The sequence below is a fragment of the Schistocerca serialis genome, chromosome 4, assembly GCF_023864345.2.
Source record: "Schistocerca serialis cubense isolate TAMUIC-IGC-003099 chromosome 4, iqSchSeri2.2, whole genome shotgun sequence".
Taxonomy (NCBI): domain Eukaryota; kingdom Metazoa; phylum Arthropoda; class Insecta; order Orthoptera; family Acrididae; genus Schistocerca; species Schistocerca serialis.
This window is the reverse complement of record NC_064641.1, coordinates 345,355,490-345,376,952: the sequence shown is the minus strand read 5'-3', so window position 1 is coordinate 345,376,952 and position 21,463 is coordinate 345,355,490. Positions and strand designations below refer to the sequence as shown.

General features: G+C 37.2%; 1 protein-coding gene across 1 annotated transcript in view; it reads left to right on the top strand.

The window, feature by feature from the left end:
* The window catches only part of LOC126474447 (MAP kinase-activating death domain protein), a 596,268-nt gene that overhangs the window by 293,141 nt on the left and 281,664 nt on the right, over nucleotides 1-21,463 (top strand). Inside the window, exons 24-25 of the mRNA XM_050101918.1 lie at nucleotides 3,256-3,414; nucleotides 7,424-7,633. Of these exons, the coding sequence (XP_049957875.1) occupies nucleotides 3,256-3,414; nucleotides 7,424-7,633 (369 nt within the window). The remainder of the gene's footprint in view (nucleotides 1-3,255; nucleotides 3,415-7,423; nucleotides 7,634-21,463) is intronic.

Below are 21,463 nucleotides of genomic sequence, written 5' to 3'. Positions count from 1 at the left end.
CTCAACCTGGCAGTGATGTATAAGTGATGAGACGATTTTGAGTCCATAGTTACCTTGTGCACCTATGACTTGTTGGATAGGTAAAAAATCTACTCATCAAGCTGTGGCAGGAGAACACACATACAAAGATATCTATATTTGCAAGCTTTGAGAGCCCATGGCTCCTTCTTTTGGCAGAAGGCTTGGAGATGAAGGAAGAGAGATGGAGGACCATTGAGGTTTAGGAAACAGGGAGAGTTCTGAAAAGTTACACAGAACACTGTGGCAAAGCAAACTTACTAGACAGCATTATTGCTGGGGACTGCACTGGATAAGATTTGAAAACCTGAGGGCTTAAAGATGAAAGATACGGTAATACACAATACAAAGTTAATAAGAAAGGAAATCTAAGTTCATTGTATAGGTAGAGGTGGTAGAGAGGAGAGAGGAGACTGGTCAGATGATGAAAGATATGGAAATCTAAAAGGGAGTGAAGAAAGGAATAATTACTGTGAAAAAGTGCTGAGACCAAAGAAATTAATGTAAATTAAGGCCAGGTGGCTGGTAAAAAACAAGGACATGTAATGCCAGTTCCCATCTGTGGAGTTCTGAGAAACTGGTGCCTGACAGAAGAATGCAGGTGGCACATGTCGTGAAACAGGCACTGGGGCTACAACTGTCATGTTGTATAGCATGCTGTCAGGTTTTCAAATCTCATCCTGTGCAGTCCCCAACAATCAGTCTTTCCTTCTCACCCCATCTGGTAAGTGTCCCATGACCTGTGGTTCTGGGGTACTTTTTCTGAACTCTCCCCATTTCCTAAACTTCATAAGTTCTTTCCCTTCAGCTCTCTTCTTTCTCTTCAACCCTTCTGTTAGAAGAAGGAGTCACTGACTCCAAAAGCTTGCAAATTTAAATACCTTTATATATAAATTGTGCTACAGCTTGGTGAGTAGATTTTTTATCTATCCAGTTACATTATATTTTCAAAACTTATTGTTTTTTATTGGTGTACAACTTCAAATAGTAAGTCAAATACTTTAAAGTACCATAGTGCTAGAGCCCCTATCATCTTTACATCAGTAATTTAAATAAAGTAAACAGTGGGATATATTAGACTAGGTATAATGAAACTGTAGATGCAGACAATGATCATCAACTGATGGTTGCAAAGTAATAATATGTAGCCACATTGTGCCACTATTCCCTCTGGATTCTTGATTTCTTTTCAATAAAAATAGTTTTGTATTTTTGGTTTAAAAAGGTGTTACTATGATGAACTTGCTTAAATTAAAGGTTCATGCACACATTGACATTTTATAGTACCATAAACTGTATATAATGACAAATGTAAACTTGGCTAAACACATGTACTATTTTGCTTTTAATGTCTTATTGTAGTGGGGACTATTTTGTCAGGCATTTCTTAATTTCAAATTTTATGCTATTTTTAGATATCTTTTTACACAGTCACTTTTTTAAAGGGTAAAAAAAGTAATAAAACACTATACATAGAGGGCACTCTTATCATTGCTGGTCACAATTAACATCTATTTAAAGCTGAAGAGTGACCTTTTATTTTAATATTTGAAACATTACTTGGGAAATGAGCATGATGACTGCATGCCATGGGTAAGGGGCAGCCTGTGAATTTTAACGTCACGCCATATACAGTTTCTTTGCTATCATAAAGGATAATTTGTTGTCAATTTATTACACATTGTTATTGCAACTATATATATAATAGACTTTTTTTATTATAGGGTGACCCGAAGATGGTACTGTGTGCCAAAATCAGTAGCCATTAGGCAAAAATAAATCAACTGCAACTGTAGACAGAAACATATAATTTTCCAGTATTGTGTTGGTCATTGTTCCACCATCAGTATCTTGGGAATATGTATCTGAATGTTACCTAACTAATAGAAAAATAATAATGTTACAAAAATGGTAGATCGCTACTCACCATGTAGAGATTTTGAGTCGCAGACAGGCACAACAAAAAGACTGCTATAAATGTGAGCTTTTGGCCAAAAGACCTTCTTTAAATGTAAGAAAGACACATCCATCTATCCAAGCATAGCTCACATGCACTTGAGCACCCTCCCTTTCTAGAGTGGAAGGCACAAGGATATTTATTATGTTGTAACTTTTAATGAACTTCAGTCCTTTGCATCTCATTTTCTTCAGGGACACTCTACCTGAACATTGAACAAGTTCATTCCAGTAGTGGTAATATGGAAGTAAACGAATCCCCCTAGTGAAATTATAATTCTAAATATTAAAATTTGATTGTGTAGTCTTGAAAACAGGAGAAGAGATCGCACATAGTATTAACAATATGAAACGGGATTGATTGCTACTCACCACATAGAAGGAAGTGTGGAGTGGTAGAAAGGTACGTTAGATGTTATTAGCTACTAGACAGAGCCCTTCTTCAGATATAGAAACACACACATTCATACGTGCACAACTCTCAAATACATGGCCTCTGTCATCACCAGGCATTAATGTCCATCTGCACACATAATATGGCTAGATTAAACCACCAAAAAAAAGCTCCCAATTTTCAAATCATGTAAATTCTGGGCATTAAGCATCACAATGGTAACTACCACCCCCAGAACCTAATTAACTGAAGTAATATTGAACAGAAAGGATATGAAAATACGAGAAAAATTAGTTATTCTAAAATTTGAGACTCTGAGGACAGCCAGATAAATGAATACAAGAAATTCGTAGTGAAATGGTTCACTTCACTTTATTTTAGTTGTAACAGAGTCTGCAAGCATCACAAATTCTCTGAATGAAAAAAAAATTGTGCCACACTCATTGCCACTGGATGGACTAAAATGTCTTTCTGAAATAAGTTTCCTGGTCTGATGTAGGAGAGGGTCTGACATCCCTAATTTGGTTGGGCTAAATAAACAATAAATTAATGAAGGAATATTTTAAGCCTGTTAATTACAGCTATATTTTCAGAATGTTATCACTGTTATTCAACATACTTTTATTTCACATTAATACTATAGCAACTATATTGTGGTACCATGCTTCACTTATAAGAAAAATACAGATTATAATTGTACAAATTTGTTTACTTGATTAATCAGTTATTTTTATCATTGTGTCTCATATACATAATTGTGCAGAAAATGATAACTCATTAAAATGTTCTTTGATTGGGAAAATTTGACTAGTCTTCCTGTGTTTCTTTGTAAGCATTAGATAATATTTATAGTTTGTATCTTACTTCAGTTAAGAATTGTGTTTCAGGTAGTGAATCAAGTTTTAGATGGGGAAGGTGTTGGATGGTTAAAATTAAATCGCCTGAAAAAGCTTATGGAGGATGAGAGCTACAGAAACTTTGTAGTGAGCAAGTTGAATCGTACTCTGGAGAGAAAAATCAGTCCTGATGATCACATTGATGATGTTGTAAGCATATTTTCGCTTCTTACTGTCATAAACAATTACACTTTTTTTACTAATACAGTGAAACTACACTGCCTGCCTGTGTGTGTGTGTGTGTGTGTGTGTGTGTGTGTGTGTGTGTTTGTGTGTTTGATCATATGTGTGCGTGCGCGCACGCGCATGTGTGTGTGTGTGTGTGTGTGTGTGTGTGTGTGTGTGTGTGTGTGTGTGTTCATATAAAAGTTTGGAGAAACAACAGTACATGTTAACTCAATTAATTTTTACTTTCCTGTGAGTGTTTGTATTATGTACAAAATACTGAATAGTTTTTGATGGAATCACAGGTAATATATAGGTTTTTGTTTCATAGTGATCTATCATTTCAACACTTTACTTACCTGGAAGTTCCTCTAAGAAACACAGATGACTCCATACACATTTTCAAGCTGTTGTTAAATAGTGAATCTTGATTACTGACTCTGTAAAATCCAAGAATTACCAGAAAAATAAAGATACAAAGCTTACTAAAATTTCTGAATGAAATATTTTTGCGTCAATTTGGTGTAGTTCATGAAATATCAGTACTTACTATCCCATCCATGTCCATCCACATATTCACCATATAGAGGAGGCATTGAGTCACAGGCAGGCATAACAAAAAGACTGCTATACATATGAGCCTTTGGACAAAAGGCCTTCTTCTAAAGTAAGAAACACACACACGTGACCACTGACACTTGTGAGGCTGGACTGCCTCACTAGCCAGCATAACTCTCACACACATGACCACTGGCACATGTCCACTCTGTGTTGAATATCACTTCTTTCTTCTCAAAATTCATGGTACAGTTTTGGCACATGTTGTCCATATGTAACTTACTTTCCACAGATGGCAAAAATAGGTTCTGAATTTTATGAGCTGTTTTCTGTTTCATGTGCCAAAAATGAATCACAGCATCAACTTCACCCTATGAGATTTGTAATCAGCTCAGTTATTCCGAAATAATTTTTCATGCTTAATGGTGCTTTCCTTCAGATTTACTTTGTACTCCAGCAGATGATGGAATAGATTTAGGAAACACTTTTACTTCTTGAAATGTCAGACATGTTGTTCATTCATTCATTGTGAAGGAGAACTTTCAGGGAAGTGGAATAGATGAATGTATAAATTAACAAAGTGAAGCACCTGTTGGGATCTGCATTAGTTAGGAACAATTTAACTGTGTAAATTTAGCAATAAAGTGCTTCATTGATATAAAAATGAAAAACTCACGTAGCTGTCTCAGTTCGTATTAAGAAGCTGCATTGTATCTCCTTCCAGACTAATATGCGCATGACCACATTGATATTCATTACAGACTGATAGTTACATACATGGCTTAAGAATAAAAGTGTCTTTACAATGAAAACTCATACTCAATTTGGAGGTAACAGGAATCTTCAATTGAGATGGATGCAGATGGTGACTGCCACACCAGAAAGCAGAATTTCGCTCTGAACGTAGACAAGGAGGCAAAGTCTACATGGGAATTATTTACCTGTCAAGTATTGTGATATAACTGAAAATTATTTTTATTATTAACTTAAAAAACCAATAAAAAGTAAAGGTACTGGGAAATGGCTGTATGAATTCCATCTAAAGTATGTGATGTTATTTACTTTATGTGGTATGTATGCACTATGGCATATGGCAAAGCAATACAAAAATAAGTTAATTCTATACAGATAGTGATACAGAAGCAAGTACTTCATATGAAATGAAATGATCATTTGGTGTTATTGGCCAGGATACCCCATCTGGGGTTGTTTGCCGACATGGTGCAAGTCTTTCTATTTGATGGGACTTCAGCAACTAGTGCTTTATAATTACTATTGAAAAATGTAGTGCTTGAGCAAGTACTTAAACCAGACTGAACTCGTTGCTTAAAAGCCAAAAACCAGTTCATAGCAAATTATAAAATACACACATCAAAAAAAGTTTTGCATCACTTCGTTTCCCAGAACTCCTGAAGGTAGATGTTGACTGTAGATATTGTATCACAGACACGGTCCCTTTGACTATTCAAACATGTCACTAAACCCACCCAAAGATGTAAACAACCATGCATGAGCAATGCCTATTGGACAGAGGGCTCTTGTTGTCTGTAGTTCAACCATGCCTAGATGGTCAATGCCATGGTTTAGTCATGTCCGTATTGTTACTTTGTGCCAGGAAGGGCTCTGAACAAGGGAAGTGTCCATGCATTTCAGAGTGAACCAAAGTGACATTGTTTGGACATGGAGGAGATACAGCGAGACAGGAACTGTCAATGAGATGCCGTGCTCAGGCCAACCAAGGGCTACTACTGCAGTGGAGACTGCTACCTATGGATTCTGGCTCAGAGGAACTCTGACAGCAATGCCACCATGTTGAATAACACTTTTCGTGCAGCCACGGGACATCGTGTTACAAATCAAATTGTGCACAATAGGCTATGAGATGTGCAAGTTCACTCCCGATGTCCAAGTTCACTCCCGATGTCCATGGTGAGGTCCATCTTTGCAACCATGACACGATGCAGCATGGTCAAGATTGGTCCAACAACATGAATTGGCATCACATTCTCTTAACCGATGAGTATCACATATGCCTTCAACCAGACAATCGTCGGAGATATGTTTGGAGGCAACTTGGCCAGGATGAACACTTTGGACACACTGACCAGTGAGTGCAGCAAGGTGGAGGTTCCCTGCTGTTTTGGGGTGGCATTATGTGGGGCTGACGTACGCTGCTGGTGGACATGGAAGGCATTGTAATGGCTGTACAATACATGAATGCCATCCTCTGACCAGTAGTGCAACCATATCAGCAGCATATTGCCGAGACATTCATCTTCATGGATGACAATTCGTGCCCCCATCATGCACATCTTGTGAATGACTTCCTTCAGGGTAATGACATCACTCAACTAGAGTGACCAGCATGTTCTCCAGACATGAACCCTATTCAACATGCCTGGGATAGATTGAAAAGGCCTGTTTATGGACAACGTGACCCACCAACCATTCTGAGGGATCTATGCTGAATTGCTGTTGAGGAGTGGGACAATCTGGATGAACAGTGCCTTGGTGAACTCATGGATAGTATGCCACGACAAATACACGCATGCATCAATGCGAGAGGACATGCTACTGGGTATTAGAGGCACCAGTGTGTACAGCAATCTGGACCACCACCTCTGAAAGTCTCACTCTATGGGAGTACAACATACAATGTGTGGTTTTCATGAGCAATAAAAAGGACAGAAATGATGTTTATATTGATCTCTATTCCAGTTTTCTGTACAGGATCCGGAACTCTTGGAACCGAGGTGATGAAAAACGTTTTTTGATGTGTGTATGTTGTGGAACATCAGTACTGTTCATTTCAGTTTTTAATATGTCTTTATATGTCCAAGTACTGATGGAATATTCTGTAAATTCATATGTGGCAACAAACAAAAACCAACAAACACACCTAAACATGCACAGATGCATTATCACAGTGCTGCAGTTCTACTGAGGTAAGGTGTTCTGTTGCATGGAGTAGGTGAGAATGTCAAGTGGGAGTGGACAGGCAAGGCCACAGAATGCCACAGAAAAACTACCTCATTTCAGCTATGACCAAATAAAAAATAACAAATAGTTCATAGCTTGATAAATATCCAACTGAATACTCAGTATTTATAGCACCCATATTGATAGCAAAGAGCGTGTAACTTAGTATGAAGAAAGCAGTGCAATTGGGATGGAAATGGAGGGACAGCCATATCAAAGTGCCACTTAGAAAGTGGTCTATAAGATGACATTGCTTTTCAGAGCTGTAACATAACAGTGATGAAATCAACAGCCCTCCAGTATGATTTTTATAATGATTTTTGGTCAGGGAATCAGAGTATTTAGTATTCTGTATAACGTATAACTTTTTAGTGTTAAATGTTATAGAAATTATTATGTTTTTAGTGGTAAAAGAAAAATCTTAGACCAATTGCTTTTGTATGTAACTCTCGTACAGTGCGTCAGTCGAGCTGTCTGGAAAGGCATGTTGAAAACACTACAAGCTGTGATATACGGCTTGGAGCAAACATATTCAAACTATGGTTTGGGTGGCATGGCTTCAGCATTTCAAGTGCTGGAGATTGCACATACACACTACTGGACAAAAGATTTATCGGAAGCTCCAGGCATGGATCTTGCTGCTAGCAGTACCGCTGCGATGTCACAGGCAAGTGGAAATGTCCATTCTTTAAATAAATATTTTAAATTGTACATTATGGTGAGTTGTGGAGAGAGAGTTCCAGAGAGAGAATAATGTCCTTGTAACAACTAAATTACTGATCTCTTTTGCTGAAGTAGAATCCTTAACAATGACTGACTTAAGACTAAGAACACATATAATGAGCAAAGTAAATGAGTGTATATCCCTGAAAACTCTATGCTCCCACTGTTTTATTGATTTTGTTAATCTGTTTACAAGTTTTACATGCAGATAAATAAATCTCTCTTTGGTTAATGCTTTGGCAAACATATCAGTGAGTTATTCTTTGGTAAGTACCTATTCTGCTTTTATCTCTTTGTTTCAAACTTCTTGTGCAGAAAATCGTACTGAACATCAATATGTTTGGTGCACTTTCAATATTCAGAATTTCTTGATAGTCAAGTTGTGCTCTAGCTGTCAACTTTTAATGTTTTTCAGACTCGATCCCTAGACCATTGGGTAATTTTCTCAGCCAGATTTCTTGTTTTGTAGTAATAGCAGTGGCTGAGCATTCAGATTTGGCTCTACACAAAGCAACAATTTTTTGCCTCTGGGCAACCGAGCTTACTAGTTTGCGTGCCAAAAGAAATACAAATCTTGTTGCTGATTTTTGTAAAATAAGACCATTTACATAAACATCATCAGAAAAACCTGCTAATTGTACTTCACTACTGCTGCTGATGACTCTGTCCCATAATCTTCTGTTTCAATCAAATACCAGAAAATCCTCTTTACTGCTTGCCAGCCTGTATTGTTATGATTGCTCAAAAACCTGCTTACACTGTTCACTGCAAACAAAATATCTAGTCATGAGATAACAGACAGAAACTTAAGGTAAGGTATATTCTCAATCTTAGGTTGTTTTTCAGCAGGTAATAAATCCACTCCAACATTTTCAATCCTTCATCTCATGTATGTGTGTTAATATGTCAACATTTTCTGTACTACATGATCTCTCTTGGTTTCCTCTCCCACAAAATAATGAAAATCTCTGATTGTAATACAAAGAAGTTTCTTCTAGGGATGTGACAACTTCATGAATCAATTTGCTTGGTTTTGATATGATAAACTCATCATCTACAAATAATGCTAACATTTTAGCTGCAAACAAAGTAAACACAAGGAGCTGCAGATCCAAATGACGAATGCTAACATATCAACTTCACCACTGATTGTTCGATGTGCTAAACATGGGTCAGCATTACAGGGTGTTTCAAAAAGGACTTTACAATTTTCAAAATTCATATAAATTAATTCACAGTACCTACAGAGGGTGAGAGTGTTGTGTCAATTTGTAGAGAAATACATCAAGTTTTGTCTCGCATAGTTTGCTAGTGCCAAATTGGACCATAATTAACACTAGCGGCAGTTGCATTAAAGATGGCTACCTTCACTGAACCTGAGCATGCTAGCTGTGGTTTTGGTTTGAAGAATCAAAGTCGCTGACAACAGTTCAGCATTATTTCCATACCAACTATGCTAAAGATCCTCCTAGTAGGCCTACAACTAATGAGTGGCTTATATGTTTTGTAGAAACAGGGTGCTCCGTAAGACATGGGAAATGCACATCTGATGATGTTGTTGAGCAGGTGAGACAACATTTTGTCTACAGCCCTACAAAATCTAGCCGGCACTAATCTCGCAAACTTGATGTTGTACAGACAATAAAAGACACTGATAAAATTGCTCACATGAACTTCTGTGCGGATATGTTAAATCGATACATGAGGATGAATACTTCTTGGAAAAAATCATGTTTTCTGAGGAGTTGACTTCTCACTTAAGTGGCAATGTTAACACACGGAACTGTAGGATTTGGAGCAGAGAAAATCCACATCAAACAATGCAACATGTTCATGATAGCCCTAAAATGAACATTTCTTGTACATTGAGCAAGAACAAAATGTATAGCCCCTTGTTTTTCCATGAGGGAACCATCAATGGGATAGTGTACCTGGATATGTCACAACAATTTTTGATACCCCAGATTGATGAGGATAACCAAGAATGAAATGTTTACTTCATGCAAGATGGTGCACAACCCCACTACCTGGCTGATGACTGGGATTTTCTCAGTGATCGCTTTCCAGGTCAACGGATTGGCCATGATTTGCCAATTGGATGTTGTGTTTGTACCTCCTGTGTCGGCTTCTCTACCTCAACTTGGAGCAAGAATTTGTGCCACCACTGCCACTGACCAAGCTACACCTGCAATGTTATAGCAAGTTTGGGAAGAGATTGCCTTCTGATGGGATGTGAGCAGAATAACCAATGGAAACCACATACAATGTCTTTAGTTTAAGGTAAAAACTTGATGTGTTTCCCTACAAAATGACACTAAATCCAGCTCTATATCTTCTTTCAATAAATTTATAAGAATTTTTAAAGCTTTAAAGTCCTTTTTGAAACATCTTGTATTTGCTTGAAAATTAAACTGCAGAAGAATGTTTAGGAACTTTGTTTCAGCCTGCTTGAGCCCATCTGGTGATTTCTCAATCTTACAGACTGCAGGATTATTTGTGTCAATACCAGCCACATGAGTATTCAATATTTCTTTCTTCTTCAAGGCTGTATATAGAAATAAAGTGAGTATATTGAACTGTTTGATTTCTAAATCTTTGTATGTGACAGTTGCCAGGAAAACTCCATACATGTCATACACTATAACTGTTGAGGTCTCATCCTGTTTGAAGCCGTGCCACAAAGCCTTGTTTTCTACCAAGTAATCTTGCCATTTGTATCAAGCACCCACTTTGAGTCAATAAGTTGCTGGCTGCTGGTTTTTGTAATGATCTTCCTAGTTTTGTTCTCTTTGTAAACTTTCAGTTTCTCAGCAATAACCTTTTTTCAGTGTTTCAAGTCAGTTCCAGAAACTGTTTCCTTGAAACTATTAGGAGCATAATGTTGGATGAAATCAGCTTCGTGTCTTGCTGACTTGTGGCTTGTAGTTATGTCAACCAGACTTGACTAGGTGACTCTTCCATTAGCTGTTGTGTTACTGTTATATAGTTTTGAGGAAGCTCTTTCTTTTTGCTTACTTGTAATGAGCTTACTTGCCATGAGACATTAATTCTTTTTCTTCAGCACCCAAGATCATCTATGATCTTTATCTTCTTGAGTTTCTGGTGTTGTGCTGCTGCTCACCCCATTGAGTGTGACATCTGAGGATGCTAAAGCTTTCAGCATTGTTGGTCAAAAAATTAATAATTTGTCAGCTCTCCTTGGTACCCAAAAGCTTAACTTTTTGGGCTTTGGCATTGAACTTTCTTCAAAATAATTTTGGCTCTTGAGCAAAAGTATCAGGTCGAAAGATACCAAAATGTTCAACATAGGGTTTTTGTCTCTTCTACAGTTTAAGTAAAGTTTGCTGCAAATTGTGTTTTCTTGGAATCCTGTTAAGTATGCGGACAGTAGTGTTAACTGCTTCTGCTCATAGAAATGTTAGAAGAGTTTTGGCTTTAGAAGAGTTTTGCACTTGCTTTCAGCAGTTATTCAGTTGTCTCTCTCATATTTGGCATTCTGGTCTACTGTGTATGGAGCACTCACTTCCAGCTAGATTCCAAAGTTTCTGAGAAGCTGTTTCATGTTACAATTAATGTACCCAGTACTACTGTCTGCATGCAGTACTTTCATTCTTTGACTGAACATATTCAGCAAAAGGGCTTTTATTTAATGAAATCAATCAATTAAATTAAATTTGTGTCTGAGAAAATAAGTGGCCCTATGTCAATTTGAGTCATCTTTAAATATGACAAAATAACTTTGCACCATGACTTATTCATCAGAAATTGGACTGCAGACATCCAAATGGATAAATTCACCTGGGTTTGTAGAACAAATTGTATCTTTATTGTTGAACTTTAGCCAATTTGATTGCTTAACTGACAGGGTTCAGGAGGGGAGGGAAGGGAGGGGCATCAACTTTTATTTTTAATGACTTTAAAATTATTGGACTGCAATTTCTTTGCATGCAGTAGTATAATAGGGTGTATACACCCTGAGATAACCAGAAAATCTCAGAAAAACCTGGAAATTTTTTCATTTGGGAGACATCTGGAAAAAATGCAGGAATTTTTTAGAATTCTGGGAAATTTTCATTGTTTCAGTTCTCAGTTAATTTTTTTAAATTTTGACTGTTAATAACAAAGAATTTTACTTTAGCCTTTTACTGCAGAATAATATTGCAGCAATAAAACATAAATGAGGGAATAACACCAAAATAAAACTTTGGTTGCAAAGAAAATACACCATTTACAACACCAAAACGCAGTGCACACACAAGTGTCTGCCAACAGCAAAATGTTTCACAGCTATGCAGCACTTCATGACATCGAACTGCTTTCAAAGCATCTTTCTTGTGGCCCTTATTTTGATGAATGTCTCATCATCTCATCACAACTGTTTACATTTCAAACAGGAGGTGGGAAAATAATGTGAATGGTGGTTTGAGATGCACTACTTTCAAAGTAAATTTCCTTCTAAGCAAGATGAATTATTATATGTGCGAAAATGTGTGATCAGTTTCTTTAATCATTCAAAATTTAACAGTGACTTAGAAAAATTTTGGGCCCAAAAGACCAGCCATTTATGCCATTAATTAAAATTTTGCTGACACATTTGTGTTTCATATCCTAAAGGGTAACGTACTAAAGAAGAACAAGTTTGAAGGTTAGTTTTTCATATTTCTTTTAATTCTCTCATACTGATAAAAATTATATGTGAAAACTTAGTTTTTCTTGTAGCTATATGTGTGCATATTAATGTAAACCATTAACTTTTCTCGGCCGGCCGAAGTGACCGTGCGGTTAAAGGCGCTGCAGTCTGGAACCGCAAGACCGCTACGGTCGCAGGTTCGAATCCTGCCTCGGGCATGGATGTTTGTGATGTCCTTAGGTTAGTTAGGTTTAACTAGTTCTAAGTTCTAGTGGACTAATGACCTCAGCAGTTGAGTCCCATAGTGCTCAGAGCCATTTGAACCATTAACTTTTCTCATTTGTGTGCTCACACTACTTACCAATGGCATTGTTATTGGCTGACTATATCTGATATCCTATCACGCTGAATACCTTCTGCCATTAGCTGGCGACATTGTGTGACATGAGCTATAATTGGCTGACAAGCACGTCACAGTCTAGATTTCAGAGTTTCAGAAACTGTTGTGCTGTATTTGGTGGAATTTGTGTTTATACTTTAATAATATGAAAATATGCTCTATAAATCTTGCCGCACATCAAGGATTTTTACAAAACGTGTTGGTTCTTGCCGGGTTCCATTTCCTAAAGTGCCAGGAATTTCTATGCTGGTATATAAAACCTTCACTATTGAAAGGGAAAGTATATTGTCACTTAAATGGAAAAAAATGTACTTTCACCTGGGAAAAAGTGAATTTTCACCCAGGAAAAAGAGAGTTTTTAACTGGGAAAGCTGGGAAAAATTCAGGAATTTTGATTTTCTTATCCATGTATACACTCTGTATAATTTCATCTTCTGTGAAAAATGTAGTGATTTTCTTTGAAATACATGTCCCAACACTAAACAAATTGTTTTTAATAACTAATAAATACAATACATTTTTGAGACATGCTTCACTTCATGTGCCATCAGCTTCTACATTGACAATTCCAGTGGCTTCACATACTTTATTATCGCCAAGTGATACGTGTTCTGCCATTGTGGATCACACTCCTGTCAAAAAATCCTGTGATGGGCAGTCCATTGACCATCATCCATACATCCGACTGATCATTGTCTAGTCATTTCACAATGCATTGTACTTTTACAAAAATGATGTGATGATTTTTGTCATTATGGCTACATCTGACACACTTTCTCCAACATTTCAGAGCTGAAGTGCCAGGTTGTCAGCTTTAGCTGCAAAATAACTGAATCATTCACATTCATCTGCTGATAATGAAAAGACTGCATTATTGTTAACTTATCTGCTTCTGATTGTTTCTTGTGTAAGAGAAACAGTTTCTTCCACATTGCATGTGTTGTCTCACAAACTAACAGATTTTGCATTTGATTTGTGGTTGCTGATGTGGAAATCAAGTACATAGACTTCGCAATTTCTTTTATCCATGTTTTCGTAGCTGCATCATTTGTTTTAGTCAGTTGAACATGTGTTCCAATTACAACAGAATTGCATTCATCTGGAGTTTCTAGGCCTGATAATCCTTCCTGGCTAGTTTAGCAACTTGCCTCAAAGACGTCTCTTCAGCCATTGTAGACTACTTTTTGTCTGAGCACCTCATGATCAGCATAATGAGATTTTGCCTAGTAATGGTGTATTACAATGTTTTATGAGTAACTACTCATGATATAACTTATCCAGTTCTCTCAGGCAAGCAGCAAAATGCCTGGCCTCATAACCTGATTATGTATTTGAAGAGTTCCAAAGAGAAATAACATTTTTGTATCAACTATATTACTGATTTATTTGACTGAACTAACATCTTTTACAATGATGGACTTAACCCTCCAACTGCATGCGATTTTTCCATACAAAATCATTGGGCATAATCAGAATAGTTGTAAAGATAGAATTAAAGAAATGTAACAAGAAAACAAAAAATTTAATTTATAGTTGATTTTTTATTGCCATTTTATGTAAACAATTCAGGAAATGCAAAATCTCATTCAATGTTATAAAAGCAGAAGAAACTTATTGATAATTTTTCTGAATGTTCTATCTCTTAAAGCAAGGTTCCATACACAAGCATGGGAAAATGGTTTTGAAAAGTGCTGGCATGAAAGATGTATGTGTAAGTATGTGACTGAGACTGGAGAACATTTAAAATATGACTCCTGATGTTCTACATTCTACATTCTACATTGATACTCCGCAAGCCACCCAATGGTGTGTGGCGGAGGGCACTTTACGTGCCACTGTCATTGCCTCCCTTTCCTGTTCCAGTCGCGTATGGTTCGCGGGAAGAACGACTGTCTGAAAGCCTCCGTGCGCGCTCTAATCTCTCTAATTTTACATTCGTGATCTCCTCGGGAGGTATAAGTAGGGGGAAGCAATATATTCGATACCTCATCCAGAAACGCACCCTCTCGAAACCTGGCGAGCAAGCTACACCGCGATGCAGAGCGCCTCTCTTGCAGAGTCTGCCACTTGAGTTTATTAAACATCTCCATAACGCTATCACGGTTACCAAATAACCCGGTGACAAAACGCGCCGCTCTTCTTTGGATCTTCTCTTGTGGAAGAAACTGTTTCTCTTACACAAGCAACAATCAGAAGCAGATAAGTTAACATTAATGCAGTCTTTTCATGTTTTGGTGGCCTCCAATGTTTGAGAGCAACAGAAAAAGATTTGATAGGAGAATACCATTCTATAGTGTTCCAGAGTAACAGAAAGTATTCAGAGTGAATACCATAACATCCAATGAGCAAACAGTGCAGAAATTACATATGGTGCGATAATAGCAGTGCCTGTGAAATTGTCTGGACGGAGCTGTACACACAAGTTTGTGTTGCTTGTGGCTGGAGGGTTAAGAGTAACAACACACTTATTGAACAAATGGTAAAAACATTCATATATGAAAACTAAGAACTTTATTCGTAATTGCACAAGAAATAAATGCAAGCATGGAAAACTTATTCAACATATAACACTTACAGTGTTACTATATATATATATATATATATATATATATATATATATATATATATATATATATATATATATAAAACAAAGATGATGTGACTTACCAAATGAAAGTGCTGGCAGGTCGACAGACACACAAACAAACACAAACATACACACAAAATTCAAGCTTTCGCAACAAACTGTTGCCTCATCAGAAAAGAGGGAAGGAGAGGGAAAGAAGAAAGGATGTGGGTTTTAAGGGAGAGGGTAAGGAGTCATTCCAATCCCGGGAACGGAAAGACTTACCTTAGGGGGAAAAAAGGACGGGTATACACTCGCACACACACACATATCCATCCACATATATACAGACACAAGCAGACATATTTGGTCTTTAAATATGTCTGCTTGTGTCTGTATATATGTGGATGGATATGTGTGTGTGTGCGAGTGTATACCCGTCCTTTTTTCCCCCTAAGGTAAGTCTTTCCGTTCCCGGGATTGGAATGACTCCTTACCCTCTCCCTTAAAACCCACATCCTTTCTTCTTTCCCTCTCCTTCCCTCTTTTCTGATGAGGCAACAGTTTGTTGCGAAAGCTTGAATTTTGTGTGTATGTTTGTGTTTGTTTGTGTGTCTGTCGACCTGCCAGCACTTTCATTTGGTAAGTCACATCATCTTTGTTTTTAGATATATATTTCCTACGTGGAATGTTTCCCTCTATTATAACTATATATATATATATATATATATATATATATATATATATATATATATATATATATATATATATATATATATATATATATATATATATAGACACACACACACCATAAGCAGTATATATATATATATATATACCATAAGCAGTAATGGTATAACTAAAATCTCTGCCTTTCACGGGCAACAGTCTGCCAATTGATCTTGTCACACAGACCAGCACATAGTCACAACTTTCCTCTGCAGTTCCTAGCTCTGCTGTGATGCTGCATGACTCTCACTTCTAGGTGAAAAGGATAGGATGGATAATGACCTACATTGAGACAGGGTTTATTTCTGCATTGAAGCTCAGTTTGCCAGTAGAACGCTCCTTAAATGTCTGTAGTACATAATCATAGGAGTAGATTGGAAGTGAGCCAGGTATCTTGCAACTTTATCTGTGTCCTTAAGAATGAAATTTTCAAATGTGATGTAGCATGTTATCTTAATATAGGTCTAATAATGGTTCTTGTCTGAAAATATATAGGGTTCTGTGAGAGCCTGGAGCAGTTAATCTGTTTTTAAATGCTTTGTGAAAGGAACCTTTCATCAAGATATTCCCCTTTTAACCATTGTTTAAGTTACATAATTTGTTTTTCTTTCTTTTGTCGTGGTGTTGCTTAAATTACAAATAGAGTTAGTAATCTTGTCTCTGCAATCCCTAAAAGAGCAATATTCCTAGATTACTCACTTATTATTGGTTCTTGAATCTTGTGGGATAGTTGGTGTTTATCAGTTCATGTTTACCAGCATATCCAAGCTGCTCCTCTGTGGTGAAAACAAATCTGTGACCATTTATGCTGCATTTCTTTGTATATGTTCAATGTGGAAAGAATATAACACAGTAGAAAAATATTCTAGGATGGATGCCATGAGTGTTTTGAAAGCAATCTGATTCATAGGCTGAATTTTACCAGTATCGTAGCAATCATATAAAGTATGCCTCCTGTCTAATGACCACACTCTTGACAGGAGATTAAACTCTAATCTCCCTTTTTGTCTGATGTGTGCCACTATATGCAAACACTGGTGTTATTACGAGCATATGAAATAGTTTCAAGAGTAATAAATGAGTGACAGTTGTAAACAGGACATTTATTAAGACATTTTGAGCCCAAAGTTGTGTGGGACACATCATGGATAATGTTAGTGTAATATTTTTTCTAAGTTAGTTCCCCTGTTTCATTTAATTTATCATTTTTATTCAATAATATACTGCAACAAAAATCAGCATGTGGCAGGTACAACACATCAGGTACATGTTAATAAAACCTGTTAAATTATTACCTCAGATTGATTGGCAATCACTCTTGCACAGAAATTGTGTTAAGAATGTTGAGACAAACTATTTCTGCTTCAATAATATTTAGAACGTACTGGAAAGTGTGTTTCACATATGTCACTGTCTGAGAAAATGCCTCAAGTAATTTTTATCTGTTGATATAATTCCATGAAGTATATGTAATGTCGACTTTTGCATTCAGAACTTGCTGGCCACAGATCCGCTTCTTCTTCTTTGCTCATAACCACATTTTTGCTGTGGCAAATCACTGTCATTGATGTCAGACAATGTGGAGAATGTCATTTTCACTTCTCACCACTGCAAGTAGTTCAACTAACTAGTGACGGGAGCTGGTGCAGGATAAATGTTCCAAGTGAATAGCTATCTGCTAGCACGAGGCATAACCTTCTGAAGAAGGATGGTAAGTGCCCCAAACCAGTAAAGAAATTAAATTTCTTTTATGCAACTGGGATGCTTGTTATTTCATTATATATTTCCGGAAGTGCCAATCAAAGATTATCCTCTTCACTCCTGACATAAAAAAGCGTAAAAAATTTTCTTTTCATATTTTTTAGCAAACTAACAAACAAGCATGACAAAAATGGAAATGAAATATTATTTTGGTGGTTCATTAAGGCATAAATTGAGGTCAACATATGTTTACCTCAAGTCCTCAATTATTCTGAAAATGTGCTAGTCTTTGCTTTGTATTTTGTTTCCTCTTTTTTTAGTAAAAATATTTTTTCAACAATATATGCAGTTTATTTGAAACTTTAAACTGTATGTGCAAATGCACACAGAAAATAGGATTCTTAATCTTCATATTTTTGAAACATATGATACTGTAAAACATCCCCTTAAAAGCCTTGAAATAATAGTCATACAATAATTTCTTGGAGGTAATAATTTGCTACTCCCAGTACATAAATCTTTATGTTCTATAAGCAGCTTAAAAACAATTATTTTTGACAATACATAAATACACTCCACATTTGACACGTATGCCTCTTATTTTTGTTTTAGAATTGCAGCGAGGTTTCCTGTATTTTGAGGCATTCCTTGCCTCAACAGATTTTGGTAGTTGATGAATGTTGTAAAATCTAACGTCTGAAATTGGTTGCAACACAGCTATTCTTGGCTTTTTATTAACCTTTTCTACATCACCTACATCTTTGCCATCATAAGAGTTCACTGTACAATGCTGTACTCTTTGTCTACCTATTGACACATCATCTTAATATTATTATTGTTTACCATCAGTGCTCATCAAGCTCAGCAGAACCTTCTGTCAAAACCAAAAATTCATCATCTTTCCAGTCAGATAATTGTGCATTGCTGTCATTAAGAAGAACTTCTAATTGCTCATCAGTTGATATTTCATGCATTGCTGTAGAGTGTAGAAATAACAGTTATTTCAGTATTTCATTATCTAAGACCGAATAGAAACTAGCAAACATGCATTGTGACCTGAGGCCCACATTTGAGAACCATCAGAAAATGTTATTTCATAGTAATGAACAAAATTTATGCAAATTTGAACTAATTCTCAATATCGAGAATAGTTTGCAAATTTATGTGAAAAACATAGATTCTCAGTACAATATTTAGGCATAATAATTGTTCACATATAATTTAAACATGTAGAAGTAACAGATCTGTGTATTACCAGCTGTAAACTAACACAGAAATTGTTGCTTGCATGGTGTTGCACTGTGGTTTTAAAACTGATGACTAGAAGGTCCACACTCATGCACCATCAGTCTATAAGCAGAAAAGTACGCTTATTTGTGGAGAAAAAAATAGGGAATGAAGGTCCTTACATGTTGACTGAGGGAATGAAGAGATTGTTCAAGTTAGTGTATAGAATCTTTTATCTACACAATCCCAAAGGTAGCAAGGAGAACTGCTGCACATTCGGATTAATGACTGTGCATCCAAGCTGCTGCCAATAACAATACACAGAAAATTGAAGATCTATAAAATGACCATAAATTTGAGTTTAGGAACTGCATCTCTGCACCAGAGACATGGTTCTGATGTAGCACCTGATAATAGATGTTATACGTAAGAAAAATCAAGGCATGTACATAAGATTTGTCAACCCAAATCCAACAAAATAAATTGGGGGGGGGGGGAATTATGGAGGACCAAGAGAGAAGTTCTTGGGTTAAGAAGGGCATAGGCCAAGGATCCAGCATTACTCCCAACTATGTACATCAAAGGGCAATGACAGATATAAAACAAAGGTTCAAGAATGATAATTAAAATTCAGGGTGAAAGACACTGACTATAAGTTTTGTTGGTGATATTACTATATTCAATGAAAGTGAGGATGAATTACGGCAGCTGTTGGATAGAATTATAGTCTAGTAGATGAACATTTAATCAACGATATAAATGATTATCCTGTAGTGAGTAGCCCCTCTGACTCTAATGCACAACTAGCCATAGTAAAAGAACTGTCTGATGACAATGAATTGGCATCATGGAAAACATTTAGAGTAATTAATAAACACACAACCGAAAGTTTCAAACCAGCCTTACAGGAAGCTGTCTGGAAGTACACTGATGAGCCAAAACATTATGACCACCTGATTAATAGCAGATGGGTTTCATAGGATTTACATCAGGTGAATTTGGTTGCTGAGACATCAATGTGAGTTCACTATAATGCTACTCAAGCTGCTGTAGCATGGTTCTGGCTCTGCATTTGCTGAGACGACCATCTACCTAGTGTAGCAAAAATATGATTCACCTGAAGAGCCAACACATTTCCGTTGACCAACAGTCAAATCCAGATGGTCCTTTGCCCTCTGCAGTCATACAGAGTGTGCTCCATAAGTAATGTGACCAATTTTTTTCTGACGCAACGGGACACCACAGCGTGTTGTAACTGGCTGGGCTAAGTGGAGGGGGGTGTTAGCTTCAAAACACTCTTTGTCTCATTCGGCTGCGAGCTGCAGGAGAGTCAGGACATGCGTTTCTGTCAACCCTGTTTTGAGTTGAGTCAGGACATGCGTTTCTGTCAACCCTGTTTTGAGTTTATGTAACATGGCACAATGGATCATTCTGTAGAGCAATGATACACTATCAAATTTTGCATTAAACTTGGGAAGTCCACCACCAAAACGTTTCCATTACTTCAGCATGCCTTTGTGAATGATTGCTTGTCCAAATCACAAGTTTTCCGATGGCACAAGTCGTTCAAGGAGGGCCAAGAGGAGATCTCCGACGACCATTAGACAGCCATTAACTGCACGAGTCGACAAAAATGTGACGCATGTGCGTGATTGTTTGAACTCTGACAGACAGCTGAGCCTTCAATTGAGAGCACAAACTCTAAACATGTCAAAACAACAGTTTTCTGCATTGTGACTGAAGATTTGAACATGAGAAAGGTGTGTGCCAAACTCGTCCCAAAAGCGGTGACCGACGAACACAAGCACATGCGAGTGCTTCGGTGCTGAGAAATGTTGGAAATGTGTAAAAATGATCCTCATTTTTTAAACTCAGTTATCACTGGTGATGAGTCATGGATATTTGAGTATGACCCTGAGACAAAAAGGCAGTGTTCATAGTGGCACACCCCATCGTCGCCCCGTCCCAAGAAGGCACGCATGAGCAAGTCCAGGATCAAAATCATGCTCATTGTCTTCTTTGACGTCAGAGGCATTATCCACCATGAGTTCATACCTACTGGGACTACAGTGAACTCAGCTTTGTACTTGCAAGTGCTCAAAAGACTGAAAAGGAGGGTCTCATGCTGCTGAAGCGACATCAAGGACATGGGGAAACTTCACCACGACGATGCGCCGTGCCCCAGTGCCTTCATTGTCAATGACTTCCTGGCCAGGACCAAGACCCTATTGGTTACCCAGCCTCCCTTAAGTCCTGACCTGGCTCCCACTGACTTTTTGTTTTGTTTTCTCTGTTAAAAGGAGTCATGAAAGGAAAACATTGGGACACGATTGAAAGCATCCAGGCGCGTGTTACATTCCAGAAAAGGCCTTCCAGGATGCCTTCCAGGCATGGAAACACTGCCTCCAGAAGTGTATGATACAAGAGGGTCCTATTTTGAAAGTTTTTGATTATTTGTATGAATATATTCAATGACTTTTTCTGAATTTGGTCGCATTACTTATGGAACACACCTTGTAAT